Source organism: Platichthys flesus, chromosome 13 (genome assembly GCF_949316205.1).
Source record: "Platichthys flesus chromosome 13, fPlaFle2.1, whole genome shotgun sequence".
NCBI lineage: Eukaryota > Metazoa > Chordata > Actinopteri > Pleuronectiformes > Pleuronectidae > Platichthys > Platichthys flesus.
In genome coordinates, this window is record NC_084957.1 from 5,916,981 (window position 1) to 5,943,717 (window position 26,737).

At 39.7% G+C, this 26,737-nt stretch overlaps 1 protein-coding gene across 4 annotated transcripts in view; it reads right to left on the bottom strand.

Annotated features, from left to right (window-relative positions):
• The window catches only part of pard3bb (par-3 family cell polarity regulator beta b), a 188,141-nt gene that overhangs the window by 127,538 nt on the left and 33,866 nt on the right, over positions 1–26,737 (bottom strand). For all 4 annotated transcript variants that reach the window (XM_062402122.1, XM_062402121.1, XM_062402120.1 and 1 more), the window contains exons 4-6: positions 21,041–21,194; positions 14,129–14,217; positions 3,812–3,882 (exon numbers count right to left, since the gene is read on the bottom strand). In XM_062402122.1, coding sequence (XP_062258106.1) covers positions 3,812–3,882; positions 14,129–14,217; positions 21,041–21,194 — 314 coding nt within the window. The remainder of the gene's footprint in view (positions 1–3,811; positions 3,883–14,128; positions 14,218–21,040; positions 21,195–26,737) is intronic.

Here is a 26,737-nt window from a genome sequence, read left to right on the forward strand (position 1 = left end):
GTCTAAGGCTCTAGTCTCGAACACTACCACTAGAACACACACACACACACACACGCACACACACACAAACATGCACTTGAGACCAATTTGCATATCCCTTTTTTGCGTGAGATGTTTGACAGGCTGCATCAATGCAAAAAAATAAGTGTGTGGGGGGATAGAGAGAGAGGCAAAATGGGTGAGACTTGAGAAACAAGTGAGGGAGTGTGATGTGAGAGAACAAGAGGCAGAGAGAGAGAGAGAGAGAAAAGGCCAAACACACAGAGAGGGAGAGGGGGAGATGAAGAGAGCAGGTGTTCTCTTTATCCACCTGCCACTTCACTGATCCTCACTATGAAGGACAGCAACAGAGGAGAAATAACAAAAGAGCAGGATATGCATTACCTCTCCTCTCAGTACATCTCACCCTCTCATCCCTCTTTTTATTTATCAGCTCCCCTTTCTCTCTTTTTATTTCTCTCTAAGCTTGTCTTCAAAGGGGAGTGCACCAGTGATGTGGGTTAGAAACGGGAAACCAAACCAGTATAGGTGCACAGTAGTGCTGAAGAGTAATACGTGCAAACACAGAAATAGAGACATTCAAATGTGAAGTTAAAATATACTATATAAAATAGTTGTTTGAAAAATAAATGAGCACACAGCTTATTACCATGGTCTCGCTCACTACATTACAACTCATCAATTTAGAAAGTTGTAGCAAGTAAAAACCTTCAAGTATTGATTAATGAATATGGTTATGGTATAAAAAGAAAATAATTAAAAACAATAGTGCCAATATATAGTAAAATTACTTTACACCATGATCCTCTTGTTTTATTCAAACGTTGGTAGATTTGCAGAAGGGGTTATTGTAAGCCAGAAAGATGTGCTATGCTAGTTTAACTCACAGCTAACACCTACAGCAGTACAGTGGGCTCTTAGGAACCACTAGCACCAGTTTCTCATCTGCCCACTGTCTGAAAATACGACAGAGATGAAGCTGAACCATGAGGAAACATATCATGTGCACAGTCTTGAGGGTGGGAGGCTCTTTTTCAGCTGTGTAAAATACAATCTCTCCATCTACAGATAATGTTAGCAAATCAAGCCACAGCTGATGTAACTACAACTGGAGTAGGAGCTTGGTTGTGTGGCTCAACTGTGATTTCTGTGTCCCTTGTTTACTGGTGAAAGTGAACTCCCCTATGGTTAATTAAAAGTCCTGACAATCACATAAGTGGTTCTGACCCTGGAAAATGATGGCGGGTTTTTTAACCTTCAGAATGTTTTGCTTTGGTGAAACATCCAGGACAAAAAGAAAGATACCAAAAGGGTGGAAGATTAACAGTGAGACGTTTGTCTGATTCACACAAATAACACAACTAAACTCTGTTAACCACAGAAAAACCCTGTTCACTTTCAGTTTGTCTGTGTGCATCGAGTGAAACCTATTTACCTTTTCACCTTCGAGCTTCTAAAACACCTCCGATGCACAGCCTCATTTCACAAGGAAATATAATACACTGGCAGAGATTTCATTTATCCAATTTACAGTAAATCGCTTTCCCTGTATAAAAAGGACATTTTGATGCAACGGTAATGAGTTTTTGTGGCGAGCGTGCTGTGTGGTTAAAATTATGATGAGCCATTACTGTATTTATAGGTGTACCTCGACACTGAAAGACGCACACACAGCAGCGAAACCTTGTATACAGCCACACACACACACACAAACACAAACACACACAGACATTTACTTATCGTATGCTTTACTGTTCCAATATTTATAGCTGCATTCCACAGCTCATTTTGGACTTTTTTTTTTGCAATTTCAAGGATCGTTTCGCTGGCGACCACAAAAACCATTACATCACTTTTACATTACTCACAGCTGACATGGTTTGTGTGTGTCTGAGTGCGTAAACATGAGAGGATGTGTATTAAAAAAAAGTTATTGTGGAAAACGACAGTGAGGGTGTGTGTCTAAAATAATGACCTTTATACTCACCGCATTAAAGTGTCACTTATCGTAAAGGGACGATAAAACTAAAACTGTCAGACACTGGTCTGTGATTCACTTCTGTCCACATGTTCTACTATAATTATTTTAAAAACAATTGGCTTCTCATCATTTTGTCAGGTCACAAGGTCGTTTATCACAGTGGAGCCCAAGTCGTGCTTCTGCGTCAAAGCAACGCTGTAAGTAAACATGAGGCCTATGCACAGAGCGGATGCAATTACACCAACGAACACTAGGGGTTCTAGACTTTCTATGCTGTGTTGAGTGTCTTCCGGTGTCTGGTGTAAATGTTGTGGTAGTGGCCAAAATCAAATCAGCATATGGACAATGAGAAGTTTGAACTGTAATGGATCAGAGGACGTCCGCTGATTAGATGGTCCTTCACATTTGGCCCAGGAAGCAATTAGCCTCATACAGCTAATAGAATGTGGCTATATGCCGAACAGACCACCTGTGATCACATCTCACTATTTAAGCTGTGATCACTCAGGATGGATGTTAATACCACGTCTGAACAGGGTCAGGATTTCAATGTTGAAAATAGAAAAGTTCAGTTACCATCCAGACTTCGCATGGAGCCTGCACCTTTTTGCATTATACAATGAACATGAGTGTGAATGAGGATACTGTGTGAGTGAATGAGCTAGTCTCAGACTGTGCTTTGTGGTTGCTATGGAGAGAGAGAGAGAGAGAGAGAGAGAGAGAGAGAGAGAGAGAGAGAGAGAGAGGCTAAAACAGGTCAACATTATTCTTTTCACAAAGCTGTAACTCTCCTCTTATAACAGGTTAACTGCAAATTATTTTCTCTTTGTATTTATGAATTAACAGTAAATTAATTACCTAACCACGCTGACCTGTTATTTGTAAAACACTCTCCATTAGCAGAGGTGAGCGTTGTCTGACAGAGCTGCACATTGGTCAATGATGTAACAGCCACTTTCTCTAAATCACTGCTGGCCCACTTACAGGCTTGCTTTTGTATTGGTAATGTCGACATTGGTCATGGTTTGGATGTGGATGCTGAACAGAAATGTGTAGAGGGGATCTTAGAGCTAAGAAGCCATGCTTACATGGATACAGGAATATTAATGGATTTAGCAGCACAAGCAACCATCTTAATCTAAGAAAGTCCTCATTGAGATTACTCATTAATTTATCTCCATGTTTCTTACATATATGGCAACTGTCTGTCCCTGCTCTGTGTTAGAAGCCCCACATTCCTCTGACGCACACACTGCTAAAATAATCAAACACACAATCACAACCATGCACGATCCAAAGGCTCACGGGAGAAACTGAGCGTTCCGCATCCCCAACACTTAATTAAGCAGCAGTCATTAGTTTATGCTTGTGTGTTACAACTTGTGTCTCCCTATAAAAACACAGCAGATGAAAGTGTGTTTGTAGCTGTTTATCCTTCAGACTGTATGCGTGTTTGTGTGTGTGTGTGTGTGTGTGTGTGTGTGTGTGTGTGTGTGTACGTGACCCTGACCCTGTTTTGAAAGTATTTTGTAGCAGGCTAATGATGGAGCTTCTTACCACTAACTATATCTGTAAGGGCCTTGATCTGCATTGGAATAGAGCTTTAATGAAGGGAAAGTAGGGCAGAAACCCACAAATAAACATCAATAAAAATGAATGTACACAAACATGCATATGAAAAATTGTGCAACACAGAGAGTCCGAAGGACAAGGACAGATGGTCGCTTTTTGAGATTATTTAATAAAACCCATTTGTGAAGTTATTCAGCACGATGAGCAGAAACTCCACATCACAGAGGAGTTGAGTACATGAGCAACACACAGACTGACCTGCTACTGAAGGCGTGTTTGCCTTGGGCTCGCTCCATCCCTACAGGCCCCTCCGCGGCGGGAGCGGCTGCCTGCGGAGAGAACACACAGAACACCTTTCAGTCTGGTCCTTAATTGGCATTTGGAAAAGGGACCATACAATGACAGAACAAACAGCTCCAAGTTCAACCTGTCATGATATTAAAGAATAAAAAAGGATATTAATGGTTAAAATGTTTGAAATATTATTGATATGGGACGTGAGCAGATGGATTCACTAATTAATGGAATAAACAAACCAAAAAAATGCAATTACTGACTAATACCTCTTTTACACCAAAATTAGCAGGTATGTGTAAGTTTTTTCAGACACCAGATAAATAAACCAGATGTTAAAAGATATCGACTCCTTTTCCATTGCCAGAAGACAAGTTTGCCTTTTTTGCATTTCACACAATAAGAAGAAACATTTGAAGTTATTTATCAAACAACGCTCTCAAATTCAGTGCATGTGACAACAATGCGACTCTGGACTAAATGAAGAAATTAGCGCAATTACCCAGATTTCACATTTCCATCACTGCCAACAGAAGCCAGAGCTGTTAAAAAATCTTTGTCTACTACAGATGGATGTGACCCAGGAGTAAATTAAAGGTGTTACTGGGTTTTTGCACCAATGGAAACAGGGATCGAGTGGAGAAAGTAAGGGAGTAACCCTGTTTTGACTTTGAGTTTTAATGGACTTCAGCCCACAAGAAACCCTGAGCTCAACCAATTAGTCGCTGCGGTTTGAAAGACACGGGAATGCAAGCATAAAGGAAGTGATGAATGAAGGAGCTCCTAAATTGATGGATGGATGATGTACAAACAGTAATTATTATTCGAAGGCAAGAAGACAGTGTTGTCAAGCAGTAATCAATAACACTGTCAATGGATACTGCAACGCAGAGACGGAGAGAGTGGGTGTGAGAAAGAGGGGTGTAAGTGTGAGTCAGGGGAGCTGTAATAATTACTTTATACAACGACATGGGGCTCGACACAGAGAGGTGAGCTCCACAGGGACGAGGTTTCATCACACGTCACCGTCCAACTGTGACAGAGAGATGAATAATCTAATATTTAATAAATGACAGTGTCACACATTCTTATGTATGTGACATCATACGGATACTCAAGCCCGGCTGATTTATCGGCTTGCAGATAGAAATCGTCTGATATGAGCCTTTTGCAGACAAATCGGTTTCAGCATTTCTGTTCCGTGCTACATGATGGTGAATATAACAGTAGTTTATTTTACAGAAGATTCAATTTAACAGTTTATGTTAATTAAATGTCATATTTATTATTCTCAAGCAATGTTTTATTTGTGTTTTCTTTTTATTTATAGTTAGTTATTCATAATAAAGTTAACGTTAAAATACTAAGTCTCAATGACATGTTTGTTGAAAGGCTTAGGAATCATTAACATTATTTATAGATGAAAGGGCTTTTGTATTGAAAATATTCCACTCACTAATATCCATATCGACTTTGTGCGCATCCAATATCTGCCACATACACGATGTGTGCAAGTTCACCGAATGGACACACATATATGCTCAGCTCACATAATGTTTGGACATGTTGTATAAGTATTGATTGATTTTGTCAATAGAGACCCCAGCTGCCGTTTTACCAGCTTCTGTGTCTAAAAGCTAAATCTTACAGAGATTGCTTAAATAAATCCACACCAGTTGTTACTAAGATTTAAATTACTCCTGTTCTATATACATTATATAGATCACGTTTTATATATATCCACCAACATTTTCCTCTAATATGGTGTTTCAAATGAGGCTGTAATTGCATTTCTATAGCTTTTGGCCTCCTCTATTCTTCTACTGTTATCGTGTCAGGATTAACCAGAGCTGCTCAACTTTCCCATTCTCTCATGCTGGTGACATATGATCTTTATGTACATATATGTAGTGGACAGCAGAACAGTGTCGAGTGTTGATTTTTAGTATTAAAATCAAATATCAATTGTGATTTAGAATGAGGTTTTCTAATTTGTGGAACAAAATATATTAGTTATGGTTTCACTCCCGATCTCAAACATTATTTCTGAGCCTGCAATGAGCCCAGGTGTGATTATTATATAAAGTGTTATTGTATTAACTGAAGACATTAGGTAAATGAAGAAAACAATCTACAGTTACAAGAAGTGCAAAATCGCATCCTTAAGTTAAGTTTAAGTTTAGATGTCCATTATTGTTATTCACACCAAAGCACCATGCATTAGGATTGCAAGAATATGTCTATATATGTATGTAGAAGAATGTGTACCAGATTTAAAAATCATAAGGATTCAAATTAAAGTATTATATTTTTACTGAAATCAGACCCTGACTTGAAAAAGATCTTGATTTATTTTCTTTCTAAATTAAAGCCATTTTAAATTGTATGGAAAACACTTAAAAGTCCTTAAGAATTGAGTTAAAAATTAGCTTTGTGGCGAAAAATACACAGGAATGTTTGTCTAAACAATCACAAGCGCCATTCAGTATGAATCTGTATATCTGTCTGCATGTTCATGTGCGTGTGGATTGGCAACGCCTGCTGAGTGCACGTGTTTGTTTGAGCATATGCAGACAAACAGGTCAATAAGGCTCAATGTTAGCGGTAGCCACTAATGCACTCTTAACATGGCCTTTAGCCTTTGACCTCTCACCCTGCTGCCACATGACCTGCACCACCTGTCAGGGGGAGAAAGGAATGAAGAGAGAGGGAGAGGAGAAAAACGAGGATGAATAATGAGGAGAGAAAACATGAGAAAGATGTAAGACATGAGAAAGAAGAAAAGACAGGATGAAAAGACATCAGAGCCAACAGCTGAAGTGAAAAGGTGGGAGAAGGTGAGACGAGACGCAGCAGTGACTGACTGCTGATGCAATAAACATATGTTTGGGGTTGGGCAGCCTGGAATTCAATTAGTCTGGTGTGGCTGCACATGCTGCCATGTGAGCTTAATCACTGACAGGATGACAGGTAATATTAATTATCCTAACCTCTTTGTCATAACAATAGCCACTCACACATTAATTGGAAAGTCTTTGGTGCTTAATTGTATGTCTCATTTAATAACTGCATGTACAAGTAGTGTCTCTCTCTTTCTCTCTCTCTTTGGATGAGTGGCATATTAATTACCGAGGCCAGCAACGAACATCACTTATCAAAGTGTAATTTGGAACAAGTAAATGAGTCTGAACGAATAAATGGGTCTCATTATTCATATTACCTCTACAATGTCTTAGGCCCTGTTCAAACATGGCATCAACATGCATCCTTGGTGATCCAGTCACATGTGTACATGCTCTGAGTACAGGTGTGAACGCTCAGGGCACGTTTGATATCTGATCATTCAGGCGTTCAGAAGCGATCTGGGAAATAAGTGGCCGACTTCTTTTGACTGTGTATGCAGATATGTCCTGGGCCATATGGACATCTGCGTGGGAGGAAGTACTCACTCATCTGGTTTTTCACGCAACCTTAGATGGTTTTGTGAATTTGCACATTTCCTTGCGACAAAGTGCTCATTGATATATTTCCAGTGTGGGCGATTTGGTTTTCCTGAAATGGGCTAAGGAATAAACAAATGTGTTGTTGGAAGACATTTGCACAGAACGAGCACTGATGGCCCCAGCAGCATGAAAGAAAACTAAGGCTTGAGCCCTCCTGCAGGTTTGGTTCCGACTATGCAGTTTGATGCGTTTCTTCCCCATTCTCTCTCCAAATTTCACACTTGCACAGTCCTGTCAATAAGGCAAAATGCCAAAAAATATCTTAAAAATAAAAATAAAGTGCAGTGCTGCCTCTTGCTGGTAAAGCAAAGCATGCATTTGGTCTTAATGGTGTGAAATTATGTACATGTGGAGCAGGGATATGATCTCTGGTGGTCACTTGAGACACATGTAGAGAATCATTCAAATGTCGGGTATGAAAAAGCTTAGGAGTGAAAATATTTTGTAAATTCATATTGTATAATCCAGTAGGACTTAGAACTTAAAAAGAAAGAGTTCTACTGGTCACCTGAACACTCATCTCCTTGCACTGTGAAAACTGCATGAAAAAATAAGGATTAATGACGACACAATGTTTTATTTCAGAAGAAAAATGGGAATACTTATGTGAAGATTCATTAGAAATACATTGGGGACAACAGCAGGGAAAATATTAATAAATTAGTGTGCCGACCTTGGACAGCTCAATCAATACTGGTGAGCATTAGTGGCCATCCAAAAACTGGAGAATAGAGAAGTACACATTTCCATTTTAACTCAATGATGGATAATCCTACCTTGAACAACTACGCTTGAAATAAATGGGCTGGGAGCGTTTAGTCTTTTTAGTCCAATCTAATAATTGCTAAGAGCGGATAAAAACAGTGATCTATTAGTGATATTACTAATTAGTGAATAACCAATCAGGCTGAGTGTTCCCTGAAAACACTCAGAGTGAGGAAGATAAATTAATAGTAATGAATGCTGGACAGTTTCTGCAATATTTGTGTGAGTGTGAGTGTTTGTGTGTCTGTGTGTCAGCAATAAAAATAAGGCTGGTCTCTTTGTGGATGTGGATGATGAATCAAAGTAAATACGTGTTCTGATAAATACCATGTCAAAGGCTAATAGGGCGGCAAAGGTAAGCAAACACAAAATATTCAAAATACAGCATTACGCAATGTTTTTCATTTAACTAAATCCCTTTTACTACAAAAAGGACTGACCACACCCGTCTTCCTCTCATTCAGGAACTGCGATCAAAGTCGTGGAATCGGTTTGTAACTGTTTAGATCTAACCCTAGCCCCCTCGAGGATCTGTAGTGTGACCTCCTACAAACAGTGATGTCCTGCACTGTATTGTGTAGTGCATGTCAGATATTTGGCAGAATCCATGACTATGACTCAGAGCTGGGGGGGAGCACAAAGGGAAATAGGAAAGGTGCAAACACAAAAGAGCAGACACTTACACACAAAGCCAGGGTACAACCCTAACCCTGCTACCACAGCTGCACATGAAGCCTATTGAGCTCTCTCTGCTTTACCGACGTAACAAACTTATTTCTATTTTTAAATTAACATAAACAGTTTATTTGGAGGATTGTTCCGCACCTACTGCAGATACATGCATTTCTATAAAATTGCCACTGACAAACATGCAGGGAGGGAACCTGCACAAAGGCCATGAAACACACATGCAGATGAATGCACACACTTACACACACCCTGTATAGCATGATGCTGCACTGCTGGACTGCCTTATTAGCCCCAATAGGATTCTAGGCGTGAACAAATACTCCCAGCTTGATTAACAGATTGTACCTAACCTGCAAGGTTGTGTGTGTGTGTCTGCGTTTGTGCGCGTGCATGCGTGTGTGCATGCGTGTTAAGCAAGAGTGGAAGTGAGAAAGGAAAGCATAGGGAGAGTGATTTTGTGCCTCACTGTACTCATTTGAGCCTGGCATTTAGAAAGGAAGAGCTGCACCAGTAAATCTTGCTGGATTGAAATTAAATAAAGAAAGGGGGCAGAGAGAAGGAGAAAGGACAGAGAGAGAAGAAAGACAGAGAATTACTGCAAGAGGAGTACTTTCTTCCCCTCATCGCTCTCTGCAAAAGGCCAAGTGACAATTTGAACAATTACCTAACGCCATTACCTCTATCTGAACCTGGTTGGTTGAAAGGAGACAGACCTATGAGCAAGTGACTGAGTGTGAGGGAAAGTGAGGAAGAGAAGAAAAATTATATATTAGGGTGAAGAGAGGGGAAAGTGAAGAAGACTTCCTTTATATGTACATTTATAACAGTTAGTTATTGCAGGAGAGCAGGTCTGCAAAACAGAGGCTTGGACAGAGGAAGGATGTGAAGCACTGAAGACAGAAAGATATTAGATAAATATTAGATCAGCCATATATATATTTATATATATATATATATGGCTGATCTATATATATATATATATCTCCTTAACGGGTGCACATAAAACTTTAAATAACTGGTTATTGCTTCTTTTATTTTGGGCAAAGTAAACGAAAGAGTTATAATGTTTGAGTTTCAGTCTGTTGACAGCCATTTAAAATAATATTGTGTATTTTATTAAGCAGCAGAAACCACTTGACTTCAATTCTAATTCAAGGCAAAACTATTCTGATCAAAGCTCTCCCACTTTATATGTGAACTGGGTCAGGACAGAAACCTGAGCAGCGGGCTTGAACTGTAAAGAAACACAAGCACAGCTGTGGTACTTGAAATTACATATATGCATGCTAACGTGTGGGCACACCAACACATAAACACCCAGACGCACAAAGTCCACACAGGCCTACTGTGTAACTGACACCCAGCAATATTTCATATTGACAGCCACATAAGCGATAGTGTGCAATAAAAACAGAGCTAAGATGTAAAGAGTGGAGAGTGAGCTCACAACATCCTGATCTACATTCCTGAGCCTCCACTTACATTAGACCCAAAAGAGGATTAGTGGATTAATGTTCGCAGTTTGTATTTATTAGTCCAACCGGGTTTCATTGCTGCTAAACCAAGGGCTTTGGAAAGTTAGTACTTAAAGGAGCAGGCTCCAGTGATATGGGAAAGGAACATTTAACTTTTATTTAAGTTTCAAGCAACATTCAAGTTGAAGATGGTAAAAAAAATGTATATAAATCCTAGCCTATTGGGGAAATTGTCATTATTTGCCTTTGATAAGTTCAATGTTTGTTTAGGCACAAATCGTGTGACTGCCAGACAGAGACACTGACCCTAATGTTCTCTGGTCAAACTGTTATGGCATGATATATACGGTTGGTTAATGTCCTGTTTTCTTTGCACATGCCCATGTGACCTCTGAACTGACCACCACACATCACACAACCACTGACAGTAAATTGTGCAGTATCAACACAAGCAGCCATCTCTCCAGCATTTAACTTGGCCTTAACAACAATGGCAATGTTAGAATATAAGCAGCAAGAGCTACAGTAGACGTTAAAGCTATATTCCAATTCCTGTTCATCTGACAATAGCTGCAGGTGGACACGGCCGGAAACTGTTAATGATCCTACTTTTTTAGTGTGTAAAATTAGCTGTTCTGTCTCTACTTCTATCTATACTTATATAATTATCTGACATTGTGGTTTCAATGATTGCCACCTCCATTATAAATTGGAAAAACTGTTTGCCTCCACAGTGAATCCTGGGAAAGAGTTCGCCAGAGAAGGATCAAACCATAGGAGCCTTTGTTGTTTGAGCATAAAGGACAAATTTGTTGGACTCTAGTCGCTCCGCTTTTACGCAACCGGACGTCAATGGAGCCTCAGAGGGATGCAGCCCCTGAATTGGGACACAGCACATGTTTTCATAACATGAGGTGTGGGCCGGACTTTAAACGTCCCATGTGGTCATTAACATGTTAGGTTACCCTCAGCAACATTGAGCAGGTAGAGTGGCCACCTCTGAGAACCAATCACATTCCCCAAAAGAACTGAACCTTGCAAACAGGCAGGTCCATGAGGAATACAGCCAGGGGGAAAAAAAAAAAAAAGATGTTTGTCCGGTGAGGAATCTCAAGGGTACAGCGCTCACTACTCAAGAGTCCAATCAGGCGTGGCGTTCATTTAACCGACAAACTTGAGGGAGTTACTGAGTCCAGCCGTCTATAGGGAATATTAAACTGCAACTCTACCATAACAAGTCATAAAGAACACACTGCAGCTGACTATGTCACCATATTTATAACCGGATTCTTGTTTATAAATGCATGTCTTTGTCTTTGACTCGTTAATGTTATTAAAGTTCATACAGCACAAGTAGCATCACCTAAATTTGAGAGATGGCGCAGCTCCTTCTTATTATGTGAGTGCAAATAATGTTGCATCTACGTCTTTTTAAATCTGTTCGATTATCCAGTTTTTAATTATACATTTTGAATATGAATACTGTAACCCTGTCAATATAGTTTTACATGTTATCCCTGACACTTCTCTAGACACAGGTTCCAGATGGGCTGTACCTGAGTGTGGCTGAGGGAGGTCCATCTATAGTTGTGACATCACACAATTAAAGTCCCAATGTCTCGTTTTAAAGCACAGTTATTAAATATGGTCTGGAAGCATTTCTCCAAAGCAATTTTGAAAATGTAACAGTGTTTGTATTCCCACCTAGACCTTCTGTAAAGTCATTTGGATTCACACAACAAATAAGGGCAATTTAAATGCACTGCATGTGTTTTACCTTTGGGGAGTTGTTTAACACAGAACACAGGAAGCAAACTGAAAAGTGAGACAGAGGGATGTTCCAGCAATGGAAAGAAACATGGATAAATGTGGATTTAGGTGATTAGTTCCACAGATATCTTATTTCCGCAAGGAGGAAATAAGAGATGGAGCAAAAAACATGTATTAGCTTCAGAGGAGAACGAGCAGACAGCATGGAGCATTGGGTTAAACATGAGGCTGGGTCAAAAGGTCACAGTGGCAGAGTGAGGGGTTTTCCTGCATATGGAATTGTGAGGCAGCCGCAATTCAGAACAGTGCAAACTCCTCAGAGTGATCACGTTTGTTCGGGCCAAAGGAAATATACCATAACATTAGTAAAACACATTGTGTAAGCTGACTTAAAGAATAAAAATAGAATAAAGAAGAAGTTTACAGTTGACATATAAAAGGTAAATAGTAGCTAATGCTGTCGCAGTTAAATAAAGGGTGTATGGACCCATATTATTATATCTGAAACCATCTGGGCAAATTTGTCTTAAGTATAGATCAATAAAGGAAATGATGAAAAAGTTTGGCCAGCAGTCATAAGGGAGGAGGAGAGGGAGAGGGGGAGGGGGAAGCAGAGGCGAAAAGGAGAAAGGAACAAGTGTTTGCCCTCTGCCCTTTCGGGACAGACAGAGGAAGGATGAAAGGGGTGAAATAAATCTATAGAGTCATCCGTCTTTGTTAGAGGAGGCTGATGTGACAAAGTGTGACTGACTTGGAAAGAAGATAAGATACCTGACAACAACTCATCCCCCCCACACTTAAACACATGCAGCCATACAAACACAAACACACATTACTGATCAAGTAAGTTACTCCTCCTTTGGTCCACAAGAGGTTAGGTTTTATTGGAGTTTGTCTATTTGTTAACAGATTTTAAGGGGTATGACCCACAGAAGAACCCATTCACTTTTGGAGCAGTTGCGGTTAATACTGCAGATATATAGGATCTATACAATTACTCAGCAAATCTCAATAAAACTTTTCTCTGCACACACCGCTCTGTACGTAAAGAAGAACCTAACATTTTTTGTGTGTAGACTTTTGTATGTATGGGTTCACAATCCTTATAAAAACAAGAAAGTTTATTACTCCTTGTGGTCAAATTTGATCTTGCTAGCTGCAAAAGACATAGACAAGTAGATAGTGAAACAATAAATGAATTAATTTATATTGATCATTTGCTCTTTGTCAAGCTTTCAGCAATGATGTGAAAATGAAGTTTGTCCCGGGAAGGCTGCTTGAAGAAAGGCCACGGGGTCATTAAAATCAAAGTGTTTATCCCCTCGGGAGTCTTAATGTGCTCAGCATATTTAATGGAAATCTTCCAATTAGATTACAACAGCACGGAGGACTCAATGTCCATGTGGATGCATCGTGCTGAATCAATATCTCACAGAACCTGATGAACCTACACAAGCACATGAGCTGACAGACGACTGTAGGGAAGGAATTATATGACAAAAACTGTTTGTCCTGTCGGCCAAACCCTTTAAAAACGATATAATGAAAGCTAGCAAAAGTGCAATATGTGGGGACTTAATGAAATAACCCAATATCCATTTCTCAGGGGCTGGAAAGTTGGACCGATTGTGTTGTGATTGTGAGCATGATGATCATTGGGATAGGTCGAGAAGTAATTGTTCTTCTTCACTAGCTCAGTCAGTCTCTTTCCTACTTGTGCTTTCATCATCAATGCTCGTCTTCCAGAGATGGAGCAGCCTCTTCAGGTCAGGTTTTTTTTGTTTTTTATCCACATTATTCCACCCCACTATGAGTCAATCCAGTAAAATATGCATTATTCAACCACCCGAGTGTGATCTGACCTGCCCACTGCCTGATATGTGGTCTGGGTGCATATGGCTGTGTGATAGATGGAGATTACTTTAGAGACTCAGGTCTAGGGGACCTGCACCTTGCTATCCCACATGTTGTCACCACTTGGTTAAAGGTATCTGTGTGCCCATTAGGTTTGTGTGTTGTAATTACAACGTCTGTTCAACCTGCTTATGTCTTTACATTCAGTTGTGTTATGTACTTACCATTCCAGAGGTGTCTGCATTGTGGGAGGTCTCTGTCACCTGGGGGCTGAGGGCTGACTCACTGCTACTTCTCACCAGCAGGGGGGTGTCTGTAGAAAACACAAAAATTACATATGAAAATAGCATTCAGTTTTTATTTCCCCCATTAAATCCAACTCTAAAAAGATTTGGATGAATACCTAAATAGCAATTGCAAGGTGATTCTGTGAACTCATCACATATCGATCAGTGGAAGATACACAGATCTACATCCACAACAAGATACCAACTTGGAACCGGTCACATCACTCCCTGTCTTGCGTAAGGGACATTAGCTTTTCTCACAGCATCATAACTTACGAGGTGCAGAAGCAAAGACACAAGTGTGTTTATACAACACGCCTGCAGAGACTGAATAACAACAGAAAGTGTTTAGAGTAGATGTTAATCTGTAAATCAACCACTTGTCCCGCAGTTCTTTGTTTATCGTAGGAATGTGTGTGAGGAATTTGGTGACAAACTATCAACACAAAGACTTTTAGCTGCAGAAAAATGATTTGATACATGACCCAATACAGAGTTTTAAAGTAAACATTTTGTAGAGAAAACGATTTGCATTTATTTTTACTTATCACGTACAATGCTGTACATATTTTTTTGTATTAGTTTAGGGGAGAACTGTAGATTACAAAGGCTAAAATAAAGTTTCATTAGAATTTTGATTACAGCATCTTAGCCATTTATTAATATGAAAAAAACAGGGAAACATCTCTCTGTCGAAAAGTCTAAGTGTCAATACCTCTTATCAGACAGTTGATGAAACCAGAGACATGAGACAAAGATAAGACAAAAAAAATTGCGAGAATAGTGTCTACAGCTGTCCTGCTTCTAAAGCAAGTCTCAATGATAGATGAGGAATATGTGTGTATACGTGTATACGCACACACACACACACACACACACACATAACTGTCTTAAAACTGCTAATGCTATTTTGATGAAGTCACAGTTCAGCAAAAATCAGGTCTAATAATAATCTTTGTGATGACAAGATACAGACCTTAAGCTAATCACGCCACACTTCAGACACAAGATTGTGTGTTTGTCAAAGAAAGATGAGAAAACAAGACAGAGGGGAGATGAATATGTTTTTTGTTGTTGGGTTCACAAAATGAATTTTTCACCCCGTCACTGTAATGTGCATGTGGCATCAGTCTGAGTCACGTCAGCGTTTCAGACAAAAACAAGCGCAAACTTCCAATCGGTGTAATGAACTAATAGGTTGTTTAGATGACAACAGTGCTCAACATAAAGTCGTGGAAATAAACAGAAATAAAGTCATATTTATATATATTTATGTAGTCATAAAAAGTGGAATCTCTCCATTTAAAATGCTAATATGACGAGGCAGAGTTAGAAAAATAGATGCCACAATTGGCCACATACACACTGTTTTAGATTTTGTTGTATTAAAATAAAAAGCAGGTCTTTTATGACTTTTGTAGTCAACTAAAATTCAGAGAGGCCCAGATCGAAAAGCTTTCCTCAAGCAAAGATCCAAAACATCATAAAGTCTAACTAATGTTTAATTCAGTGCAATATATTGAAACATTATATGTATTAGCATCTGTGTGTCCTCAACAACTATCAAATCAGAGAAACTATAATGAAATCATCTTTTACCATTTTCAATTACAAACTGATATGCAATGCATGCAAAGTCTGTGAGTTTCCTGGGCTGCTAGAAAATATGTCCCAGTTAAAAAAGTGTGTAGTGTACTGAAGGATAAAAGTCAAAGCTATAACAGACGATCGGAAAGAGAGTGTTAATCAAAGATATTAACCATGTCAACATCCTTAGGGTTTTATACAAGACAGTTAATCTGGAAATCCTCCATATTCATCAGCACAGCCTGAGACATTTACATGTGTATGTTCAGATCTGCTGATTACACGTCACAGCAGCATCGTTATACAGCTCATTCCTGAATGTTGTTCTGCACTGCTCACTGTGTTCATTACATCTATAAGGGTTGTGAAAGGCAGAATGTGTGAGAAGTTAATGAATGATCCTTTCTCTTCATATCCCTTCGGTGAACACACTGGTGTCCATGCATCCAAACGGCCAATAAGTGGTTGATTTGCAGAACTCTGTGTGCATGTAGGTAACATATGATAGTGTCTCTTTCCTCTTCACATCTCATCAGCCCACTGCATAAAATCATCATTTAAGAGAAGCTGATGGATGAACATCACCGCACTATTGCTAACACTGCCGCTGCTGAAGCTTGGAGGGATAGAGAAATGGAGGGAAAAGTCAACACCGCAGAAAGCTATGCAAATAAAAACACATTTATAACTGGATGTATTATTATGATGTGTGTGGTGCACTCCCAGTCCTCAAATCTACCATCCACTCCATTTCATAGGGCCCATCAATCCATATGTACATTAAGCACGTTGTCATGATAGCCTCTATGGTTCCACTGGGGGATAAAATGAGAAAGGTGGTGGTAAGGGTGAGGGGAACTCTAAATGAGTGGACCTCTCAGAACACATGCCAAATGATATTTGTAGGGTCAAATATTGATCGTCACAAAATGGACCCTTGGTGCTCTTAAGACTGGCGGGGAGATATGGATTACATCAAAGCAAATCAATTCATCTCTTTAAGGAAAGGCAGTGAAGGGGGAGATAAATGGACGGAGGACAAAAGAAGCAAAGACAAGAGACAGAGGCTTGAGACAGACAAATAAATGAATGAAGGGAAATGCTAGGTACTGACATACTCATATAAGTGCCACTGCTAACCATGTTATTATTCTGTCTCTATGCCTGTAAACATTCTAAGATCAATTATATTTATCACACAGGTCTTCTAAAATTCAAAGTCTGTTATAGATTACTTAGTAATTATAGTGTCTATATTGTCAAAAAACAATGAAACATTACCATAACAAGATCCCAGTGCCTAAGATGACTTTTTCAAATATTCTTCAACAATGAGTCCAAAACACAGAGATATTTGAATTACAAAATCATATTCAGTAAATCCTGAAACCAGAGAATTAACTGTTTTTCATTAAAAGTAAGAAAATAAGAAACAGTTTATCTTTCCAATCAGTTGACTAAGTTTTCTGTTCTTCAACTAATCTAATAAATTGACTAATCATTTATAAGTGATTGTTGAACAACAGCTGAACAATCAACAACATGATTCATTGAGGACTGATTACCATTCCTACCATTCATCCTACTGCTTATTATGTGTCCTTCCAAGTTACCAAGACATGTTTGCCACTTTGAATCTTGATCTTTGTTGGTTTCTTGAACTTTACAATCGAGATTAAAGTCTAAAACATCACATAACTATGTTATATCTCCTAGTACCTGATGAGTGCAGAAGAACTTGTCAGTACAGAGACTGGGGGGGAGACAATTGAAGACAAGATAAATCAAAGAGACAATAAAAAAAAGGGAATAGGGGGGGGGGGAGTCTGTTAACAATAAATATGGAAGTTAGCAACATGACGGAAAGGAAAGAAAGATGAGAAAAAAAACTATTTGGACGGACAAACTAGGATGGCAAGACGAGAGTTATGGAGAGAGAGACACATGGTTAGAGTGAGAGACACATTAGACAGTAAAAAGAGACCCGAGTCTGACCTTCCCATATTGACAGTGATGGTCTCCAGAGCTCAGTTACCTCTAATCTCCCATGACAGCCACACATTACTACTAATCTCTGCTGACAGGCGACCATACTAAAACAGACTAAACTTCCTGTCTTAACAGTGTCTGGATCATACAGCCAAGGCCCCTGCACCACTAACAAAGGTCACAAAAAACTGAAATGTCATATCTGTTATTATTGCCAGAGCTAAAGCTAGAAGTAAAGATGTGAGCAAGGTTTCTCCTGTAATATTTACAGAAAGTATTAAGACCCCTTCACCTTTATGCTAAAATACATATTTATGATAAATAAACAATAAAAACATAATTCCAAAACTTTTTCCTTATGTATTAAAAGTCAAAAATATATTGAAGCAAGTATTCAGACTTCTTAACTCAGTACTTGAAGCCTCTTTGGCAACGATTGCAGCCTGAAATGTTTCCACATCTTGATCGGAGTCTGCCTGTTGTATATTCAACAACCAGCTCTTCCTAGAGTTGTTCACCTGGACAAACTAAGCAATGATGACGCACTGGCTGACCTTGAGGGATCAGGACCACAGATTGGGCAAAGGGTTCTCCTTACAGCAGGACATTGTCCCTAAACTCAAAGTCAAGACAATGCAGCAGTGGCTTAGTGACAACTGTTGAAATGTCCTGAAGTGCCCCCGACCAGAGCCCTGATTTGAACCCAACAAACATCTCTGCAGAGAAAGTGTCTGTCTACTGTTCGTCCTCATCCAACCTGACAGAGCTTGAAAGGATCTGCAGAGAATAACAGAAGAAAAGCCCAAGATACAGGTGTACGAGACTTGAGGATGTAATAATTGCTAAATGTACTTCAACTAAGTACTTGGTAAAGGGTCTGAATATCAATGTGATATTTCAAGTTTTTTGTAGTTTTTTTATTTAATTTGCAAATATTCTTAACTTCTTTTTCACTTCTCATCATGTGGTATTGCTTGTCCATCGATGAAAGATCTTTTTTTGTAATGAAATGATATTAAAAGAAGACTGCATCATAACAAGTAGTTAAAAAAGAGACTGGATCTGAATACTGTCTGAAAGCACTGCATGTAAATTTATATTTAATGCAATAGGACCCCAAATAAATGACTTTCCTGCTAGTATGAAATTGTTCTTAGGATTTGGGATTCAGCTTGGGCGTCCTTGGGCTCAATAAACTGCTTGACGTCCTTCAAGCTGAATAAGAAATTTCACTGGCATCATCAAACACAGCCAGGATGGAAAATAATGAAACTTTCTGATATAATGTAGTTTACAAAAGATGAAAGTGCTTTATCTCACTGCATTTGATATATTAGCGACATTTTGAAAAACAACCATGACAGATTCTTTTTAAATGTCAATTGCCCTGACAAGATAGATGACAGTGAGTCTGGAACTAAGCAGATATAGAATATAAAATTCAAAACTAAAGTAAGTGATTAGCTGAGAGCAGGAGACAACCAGAATGAATAGGTTTCTGGTAAGGGAAGGAACAGACATTTCATCCATCACATGCTTGGTTCATGAGACAAAATTAAATTTGGACAAGTTAGTGTGACAGCTCCATGCGCTCTCACACTCACATCTGCAATACCTGCACTGACACGGAAAAAAAGACTGAGATGAAGGGAGGGATGAAGAAAGTGAGAAAGACAAAGAGAAAGGCAAAGAGGGGGATAACGCAAAAAGGAAAGGTCATGCAGATAGGTCTGGTCCGAGTAACAGTAACCAGACACACACATCAGTTTTTTACTACGCAGTCTGACAGAACACATACACTTCCTGACCTCTCTTTCTTCTACCTCTCCTCGTCTCCTTCGCTTTTATCCTCGTTTCAGTCTGCATCTCAGAGACAGCGCTGCCAATATTTTTGTTCTATCTTATTGTATAAATTTTAAGTGTCCTTAAAAAAAAGCCATCACTACCTGACCTTTGTCTGCAATACAATTCAGCAAGTATCACATGTACATCATTCTAATAATATAGTCTATAAAACTTAGGATATATGGCTCTGAAAGTAGGAATAGACTGTATCGAATTAGACATGAATAAAACCTGTATCGAAATGTCAAGCATGTATTTAGCTATTTCTTATTTTTAGATTATCCATTGTAGTCATCTATCAATCACTCCCAAAAGTGGTCTTGACTGCAATCCTTCACTGACTTGGCCTGGCAATCTGAGCCCCACTGAACCTGTTTCTTGTTAAACATCAGTCATGGCACTGACCCCGTTTTTGCACTGACCTAGAGGTTACACCTAAAAAGTAAAAGGGTTCCCGGAGGATTTTTTTCTTTCCTTGTAAAGTTATTTGAAAGAGCAGTTATGCCACGTAAAAATAAACTTTGGCATCCATCAAAACGTCCCAGTCAACGTCAGCAGTGGGAGAACTCGTGAAAATACTAAGAGCATTTGGTCTCTGAGAGGCAGCGGTCACCTGGTTTGTCTTCACAGGCAAAATACCTTGTCAAAGACTTTGGACAAAATCCTGTGATGTGATGACAAACGCCAGATCGTAACTGATTCTAAGGTCATTATTTTTCTTTCAGGCAGAGCACAGAGCTACTACTTGTAGTTAGTGGTTTATTAGGATCACCATACAAATACTGCTCAGCTCCTCCCTTTGCTCTTAAAACTGCCTCAGGTTTTTATGGCATGGATTCCACAACATGTTGGAAACTTTCCTGTGAGATGCTGCTCCATATTGACATTGACTGGTGGAGGCCGCTGAAGTTCACTGAACTCACTGTCATGTAAATGAAACCAGCTTCACCGACTGTCTTTGTGACAATGGGCATTATCATGCTGACAGTTGGCATTTAGAGATAAAAAAAATGTGGTTGTAAAGAAATGTATAATACCAGGACAGGCTGTGGCATTCAAATAAAGATTGATTCTGACCATTTGTGTGCCTCAGCAGAAATGGAGGTTAATCAGACTAGGCTAAATTTGCCTAGTCGTCAGATGTGTTGCTGAGCCTGTGACCACTGCAGCCTCAGATTTTGTTTCTTGGTTGCGGGGAATGGAATCATCATCTTCAGTTGTAGCACATCCTCTTCAAGTTATTAGATGCTTTTTCTGCTCACCACAGTTAATAGTTATCTGTGGAGCCATGAAACACTGATGCCAGGACGTGGCTTTGTAATTCTCAAGACATGAAAATGTGATTCTTGGGGGCTGGACTTTAACAGAAAATGCCCAGTGTAAGGACTGGAGTGGGCACCATACCAACATTAATGGATAATTACTCACTGGACTTGAGCACAGAAGAATTGACTTCTATCTCTCCTCCTGCAATTGGCTGGAAGGCCGAGAGCTCAGTCTGGTAGAGCTCAGGGCTGGGGGCTAGGCTTGTGTTGGCCACACCCCTCTGCTGGGCTTCCTGTTCCTCATACACCGCCATCAGCTAGAAAAAGAAAACACAAACACAATGCAGCTGGTCATTTTTCAATCCTCCTTTAACCTCTATTCCTTCCATTCATTATGAACCCACTATTTGGGTTAGAGAGCAGAGCAGCAGGATCTCTGTTCAAAGCTTCTTATATAAGTTCACTCAGAGTCTCTCCAGGTTTTCTACTTACCCTCCATTCTTGTTTGCTTTAGAGTCGCTGTGAAAATTGCTGCCCTTTACTTGCATTAAACATTTAAAGGTTGCATGAATGCATATAAAGTCAAGGGCAAGATGATAACAGAGGACACCAGATTCAGATTCACAACAACCAGCACAACCAGGCACTGACATGTCGTCTTGGATTAAGTAAAATAAACTAGCCATGACTTTGCAGTTATGAGTAGGTGTATGACTACAGTCCTTAAATGTACATCAATGTCCCTCTGGACATCTTCTTAATATTGTGTGTATAAACATTGCATTACCTTGTGGATGAGGACGCTATAGAGGACGTCCAAGGAGCCCAGCATTCCTGTTACAGAATGTGTGTGTCTACTGATCAACGACTGAATCCATTCGTGACTCTCCTCTGCATGTGTGCGACTCCCTACGAGCTCTAACTGTGTTATATAGTGGAATCCCTCCCTATTGAGTATAGCACTGAGTCTGCGTTTAACCTAACATGGCACGCGGCTTGTCAACACAGGGTTCTAGGGGCCTCCATGCAATAGCTGAATAGACCTGTGTTTACATGTGTGTATGCATGTGTGATGTCTATAGTGGTCAAGAGTACAGAAAGGGGACTTTACCAGTAAAGCCAGAGGCTTCCTGCTACACTGGAACCTGCAAGTAGGTAAAGCACTCTCTCATTTACAAATACACATACAGACAACAAACAGCCACAAACCATATGCAAGTCTTCACACTAATACATAGTTGGAAGTCATTGCAGTTGGGGAAAAAAAACAATTAAGCCAACCATAATGAAAATGCAACTCTAAAACAAAAAGCTATGTCAACAATCTAGACTGAAAGCTCAGTTGCTAGTCCAGTCGTGGTTTCACGATGAAAGCCAACCGGATAATTCAAGAGGATTTCCACTAGAAGCTTCTTGATTGGATTTCTGTGCAATTGGGAAAACGAAAACCAAGAATAAAGTTCTATTATGATACTGATACAAAACAGGCAGATGTAAGAATAAACTTAGGTTTGTGCCATACTTGCACACAGAACTCATACACGTTGGACGCCTCATCCAAAACACTGCTCATTCACTTTGAATGTGGTGACTTCCTAAGTAGCAGATCTGCGTTGAGGTTCACTTGTGTCATGTTGCTCACAAAGTTTTCATGTGGTAGCAGAGGCACCAGCCAATCAAAATCTGCTCTAACCAATACTCAAGCACAGGCTCAATCCAATCAAATAAAGCGGAGGCAGAGGCAGTTGGTGAACCTGGTTGTGGATTGTATTTCCCATGTACCTCTCTTCAGCAATGCATTGACTGCAAGCATCAAGCATCAACATGAAACTGTGTGTGGATGTATGTATGTGCACTTTCTCTCCAGCATGACTTCGCCCGACAGGCAAGCAGAACAGTGTTGAGTTATACAATATCGCACCTTTCACACCATCTTCCCATCTATATCTCACTAACTATTCAGCCAGACTGACACCTCTCAGTCTCTGACACGTTCATGTTCTGTCACACTCCCCTCTTCCATCTGCCTAACACACATCTCTCTCATTGTCTTGCTCCATCTTTCTTTGATAACACATTTTTAACTGACATTTTTGTTGCCCTTTCATTTTTAAATTCTTGTGCATCATCCTCCTTTCCTCTTTCCTCCTCCCCAACCATCTCTTCTGGACCATTACCTCATGTACACACCTCTCAGTCACGCTCACGCTTGTTGAATAAAATCTTAGTTTAGTCGTGTAACTACACATGTTTGAGAAAAACAGCTTACATCTTGATCCAGTTTCAATAAATCTGTCTTGAGATGTTAGAGCGACTCAGAACAAGAGCAATATCTTCCAGATGACCGCTTGCACACACACCCACACACACACACACATGCGTGCGTGCATGCACACACACTGGGGTGGAAGATATTCTTAAAAAAGAACATCTGAAAGAGTGACAAGGAGAAAAACAGGTAGACAAATTCAACATAGCCTTACAGACTCTCTTAAAAAGCAGAGTTGGAAAGAAAGGAAAGACAGCCAGATGAGACAGGGGAGGACTTTGTCTCTGTTCTCTACGACAGGGGACTCAAAGACCTGCCAAACAAAATGACAACACAGCCCGAGCATGAGAGGGGAAGAGAGAGGGGAGAGGAAGGTGAGATGGCACAGAGTGAAAGCACTGAGTGAAATGGCCATGTAGAATGTGAAAGACAGGAACCTAAAATGAAATATAATGGTAATAATGAGAGGGACTGAAAGATGCTCTGTATTCTAAAAACCTTTGTGATATCAGGGAGTAAAACCAGAAACATGAGATTGTGTCAAGTTTTAGTGCAATGATGTCCATTTTCAACAAAATGAAAACCTACATGCTGCCATTCCTGCTTCTATTCCTCCTGCACCATTGCCGCTTTCTTTCTTGTCTGAGGTCTAGAGATATATTATAGGCTTAAGAGATATTTCTATATAATACAATTATGAGGCTTCATGTTTTCCAGCCTTCGAGTGGGAAGATAATTGTTACTTTTCAAATGTGTGCCCTGCTACCAGTGCTTGCCTCCATTAAGCTATTACATGTACCATAGAATCTTCTCATCAGTTATCCTGTCATCAAACTTGACACTTGAGGATAAGGATGGAAGTAAACTTCAGTTTTTTTTTCATCCATTTTTCAGGTTTAGCTTACTGTCAAAACACATTGTACTTTAATCATGTGGCTGACAGTCTTGTGTAGAAATGCCTTCATCAGCCTGTGGGCTAGAATACTTGAGCTAGAAAAGGCACCTTAGGAGAAAATAAGGCTTTGATTACTTAATTTGGGGTTAGGTAGATGAACTACACACAGGGTGATTATAGCAAAAACCATATGAAAGTATAGTTTATTGTTGTTGTGATCCTGGGTGGATTTACAGATTATGGACAGAGACTTGAATAAGAGACAGAGGCATTGGGGATGACCACAGCCGTCAAAAATGGCATTTCACTTTAAATTAAATTAAATATGATAAAATGTTAGTTTCCTGAGGACTATTCTCAAAATTCTGAACCCATTACTTTCAGATAGACTAAGAAAGTGTGTGACATTTTGTGTACAGTGCTGCTCTCTCCATCTTTTCTGTGCTTTCTGGTCAATACAAGGTTTCCTCATGTTAACTAGAACAGGGGATGTGAGGTATATATTAACCATTTAATACTACCATATCTTAACCTGAGAAAAATAAAAGCAGCCTTAACATGACTTACTAATGCTTTGTTGCATTGGGGCTCAAATAAAAAGTATAAGTTAAAAATTAAACTTGAAAAAGTAAATTCTTTATAAGCATGAATCCATAGTGAGAAAAACACACAGCCATTTGCCTAAGATTCACTTCAGCAGCTGAGATATTTTAATATTGTTAACGGAAGGGAGAAGCTGATATTTCAAGATGATGATGATGATAAGCATAAAATATTGTTGTAATGTGTTTAAGACCTACACACCCACACAGCTGTTTTCAGTCATCCTGGCTGATGAGACCTCTAAACAGGTTGCATTTGGGTGGAGCTAATGGTCCAATGTGTTCCACCCACACAGGTGCTACAAAGCTGACAGGAGCACCTGAACATTCAGACTAGAGTCTTGGGAAATTGTCTGATGAGATACTGTAAATAAAAACCACCTGTATTGACGGACTTGTCTTCGTAAGTATCAACAACAATTTACTAGAGAAACACATCACAATGTTACAAAGAAGATTAGCTAACTCGCAGCTATTATAATATAAAGTCTAACAGCAAAAATCTGGCCTTGATTTTATAAGGGCAGAGAAGTCATGAGGCTATTAAAATATAAAATGTCTTATATGTAGGGATATTTCAGTGAGCTGTAATATGCACTTTCCAGCATCTTTCAAAGTGTGTGTGCCCGTGTAGGAGAGGGGATGAAAAAGTGCAGAGTTGGCTCCCACCCTTTTATTAAAATTAAAAGAGCACATGAATTTGAGATACGTAGATTAATAGCAGTTCAGGATTCAAGTGCCTACAGTGGACGCCCTCTCTCTCCCTCTCACACACACTATATTACCATTTTTTCACATCAAAACCCTTTTTAATCAGGTCGATTAGGGTCTAATTGATTAGCATGGTGTCGATCAATAAAATGCTAGAGTCAGCCAAATGCTTGAGCATATACACAGCTCACAGAGCACACAAAACAATCTGTAAATATGCTTCAGCTATCTGTACACTGCTGAACTTTGATTTTCACTCAGAACCACTTACCGTAAAAAAGAAAAATCTATGATGTTCCATTCTGTGTGTGTGTTTGACATCTCGTGCAGTCAGCAAAATGCTGAGCAATGACCACTCAATCACCAGAGCCTGAACAGCAAATTGAATGGTTGAGGTTGCCACTAATGATGGCACTTGTCCATCACGTGTGGCCACTTCAACCATTCAATTAGGTCGACATGGACGATACACTAGTTTGTGTGCTTAGGTCTGTGTAAAGATATGATGCACAGTACAATTGCTTCATAGGTTACATCCAAATTGCAGTATCGGAACCCTTTACTACTGAGCAGTGATTAAAGCCTCAATTCTTCTTGGGAATGACTTAACAAGCTTTTCTAACCTAGGTTCGGGATTATCTGTCTTTCTTCTCTGCAGATGCTCTCAATCTCTGTCAGGATCGATGGGAACCATAGACGGAAGACCATTTTCAGGTCCCTTGGGGGATGTTTGATTGGGTTCAGGACATTCAGAGAGTTACCCATGGGCCGCTACTCTTAAGTCTTGGCTGGGGTCACCAAGGTCAGATGAACATCAATCAGCTTTCCCTCATCCCTGACCAATCTCCCAGTCCCTGCCACCACCATGCTGTAGTATCTGGTAGGTGAGGATCTGTGCCAGGTTTCCTCTACAAATGATGTTTAAAGAGGCCAAACAGTTCAGTCTTGTTTCATCGGACCAGATCATCTGCTCTCTCAAAGTATTAGAGTCTTTTAGTTGCTTCCATGTGTCTGTCACTGAAGTGACTCATCCATCTGGCCACTCTGCCATAAAGCCCAAATCTGTGGAATGCTGCAGCGATGGTTGTCTCCTGGAAGTTTCTCCCACTCATGGATCGCTGGATCTCAGCCAAAGTGACCATCTGCTCTGCTGCCAAGGCCCTTCTCCCCTAGATGCTTACTTTGGCTGAGTGACCAGCTTTAAGAAGAGTCATGGTTGTACCAAACTTCTTAAATTTAAGAATTATTGAGGCCGCTGTGCTCAAAATATTTTGTAGCTTTCCCCAAATCTGTGATGCAACACAATCCCGTCTCTGAGCTCTGCAGGAAGATCCTTCAACCTCTTGGCAAAGTACTTTGATCTGTTATGTATTGCCAAATGTG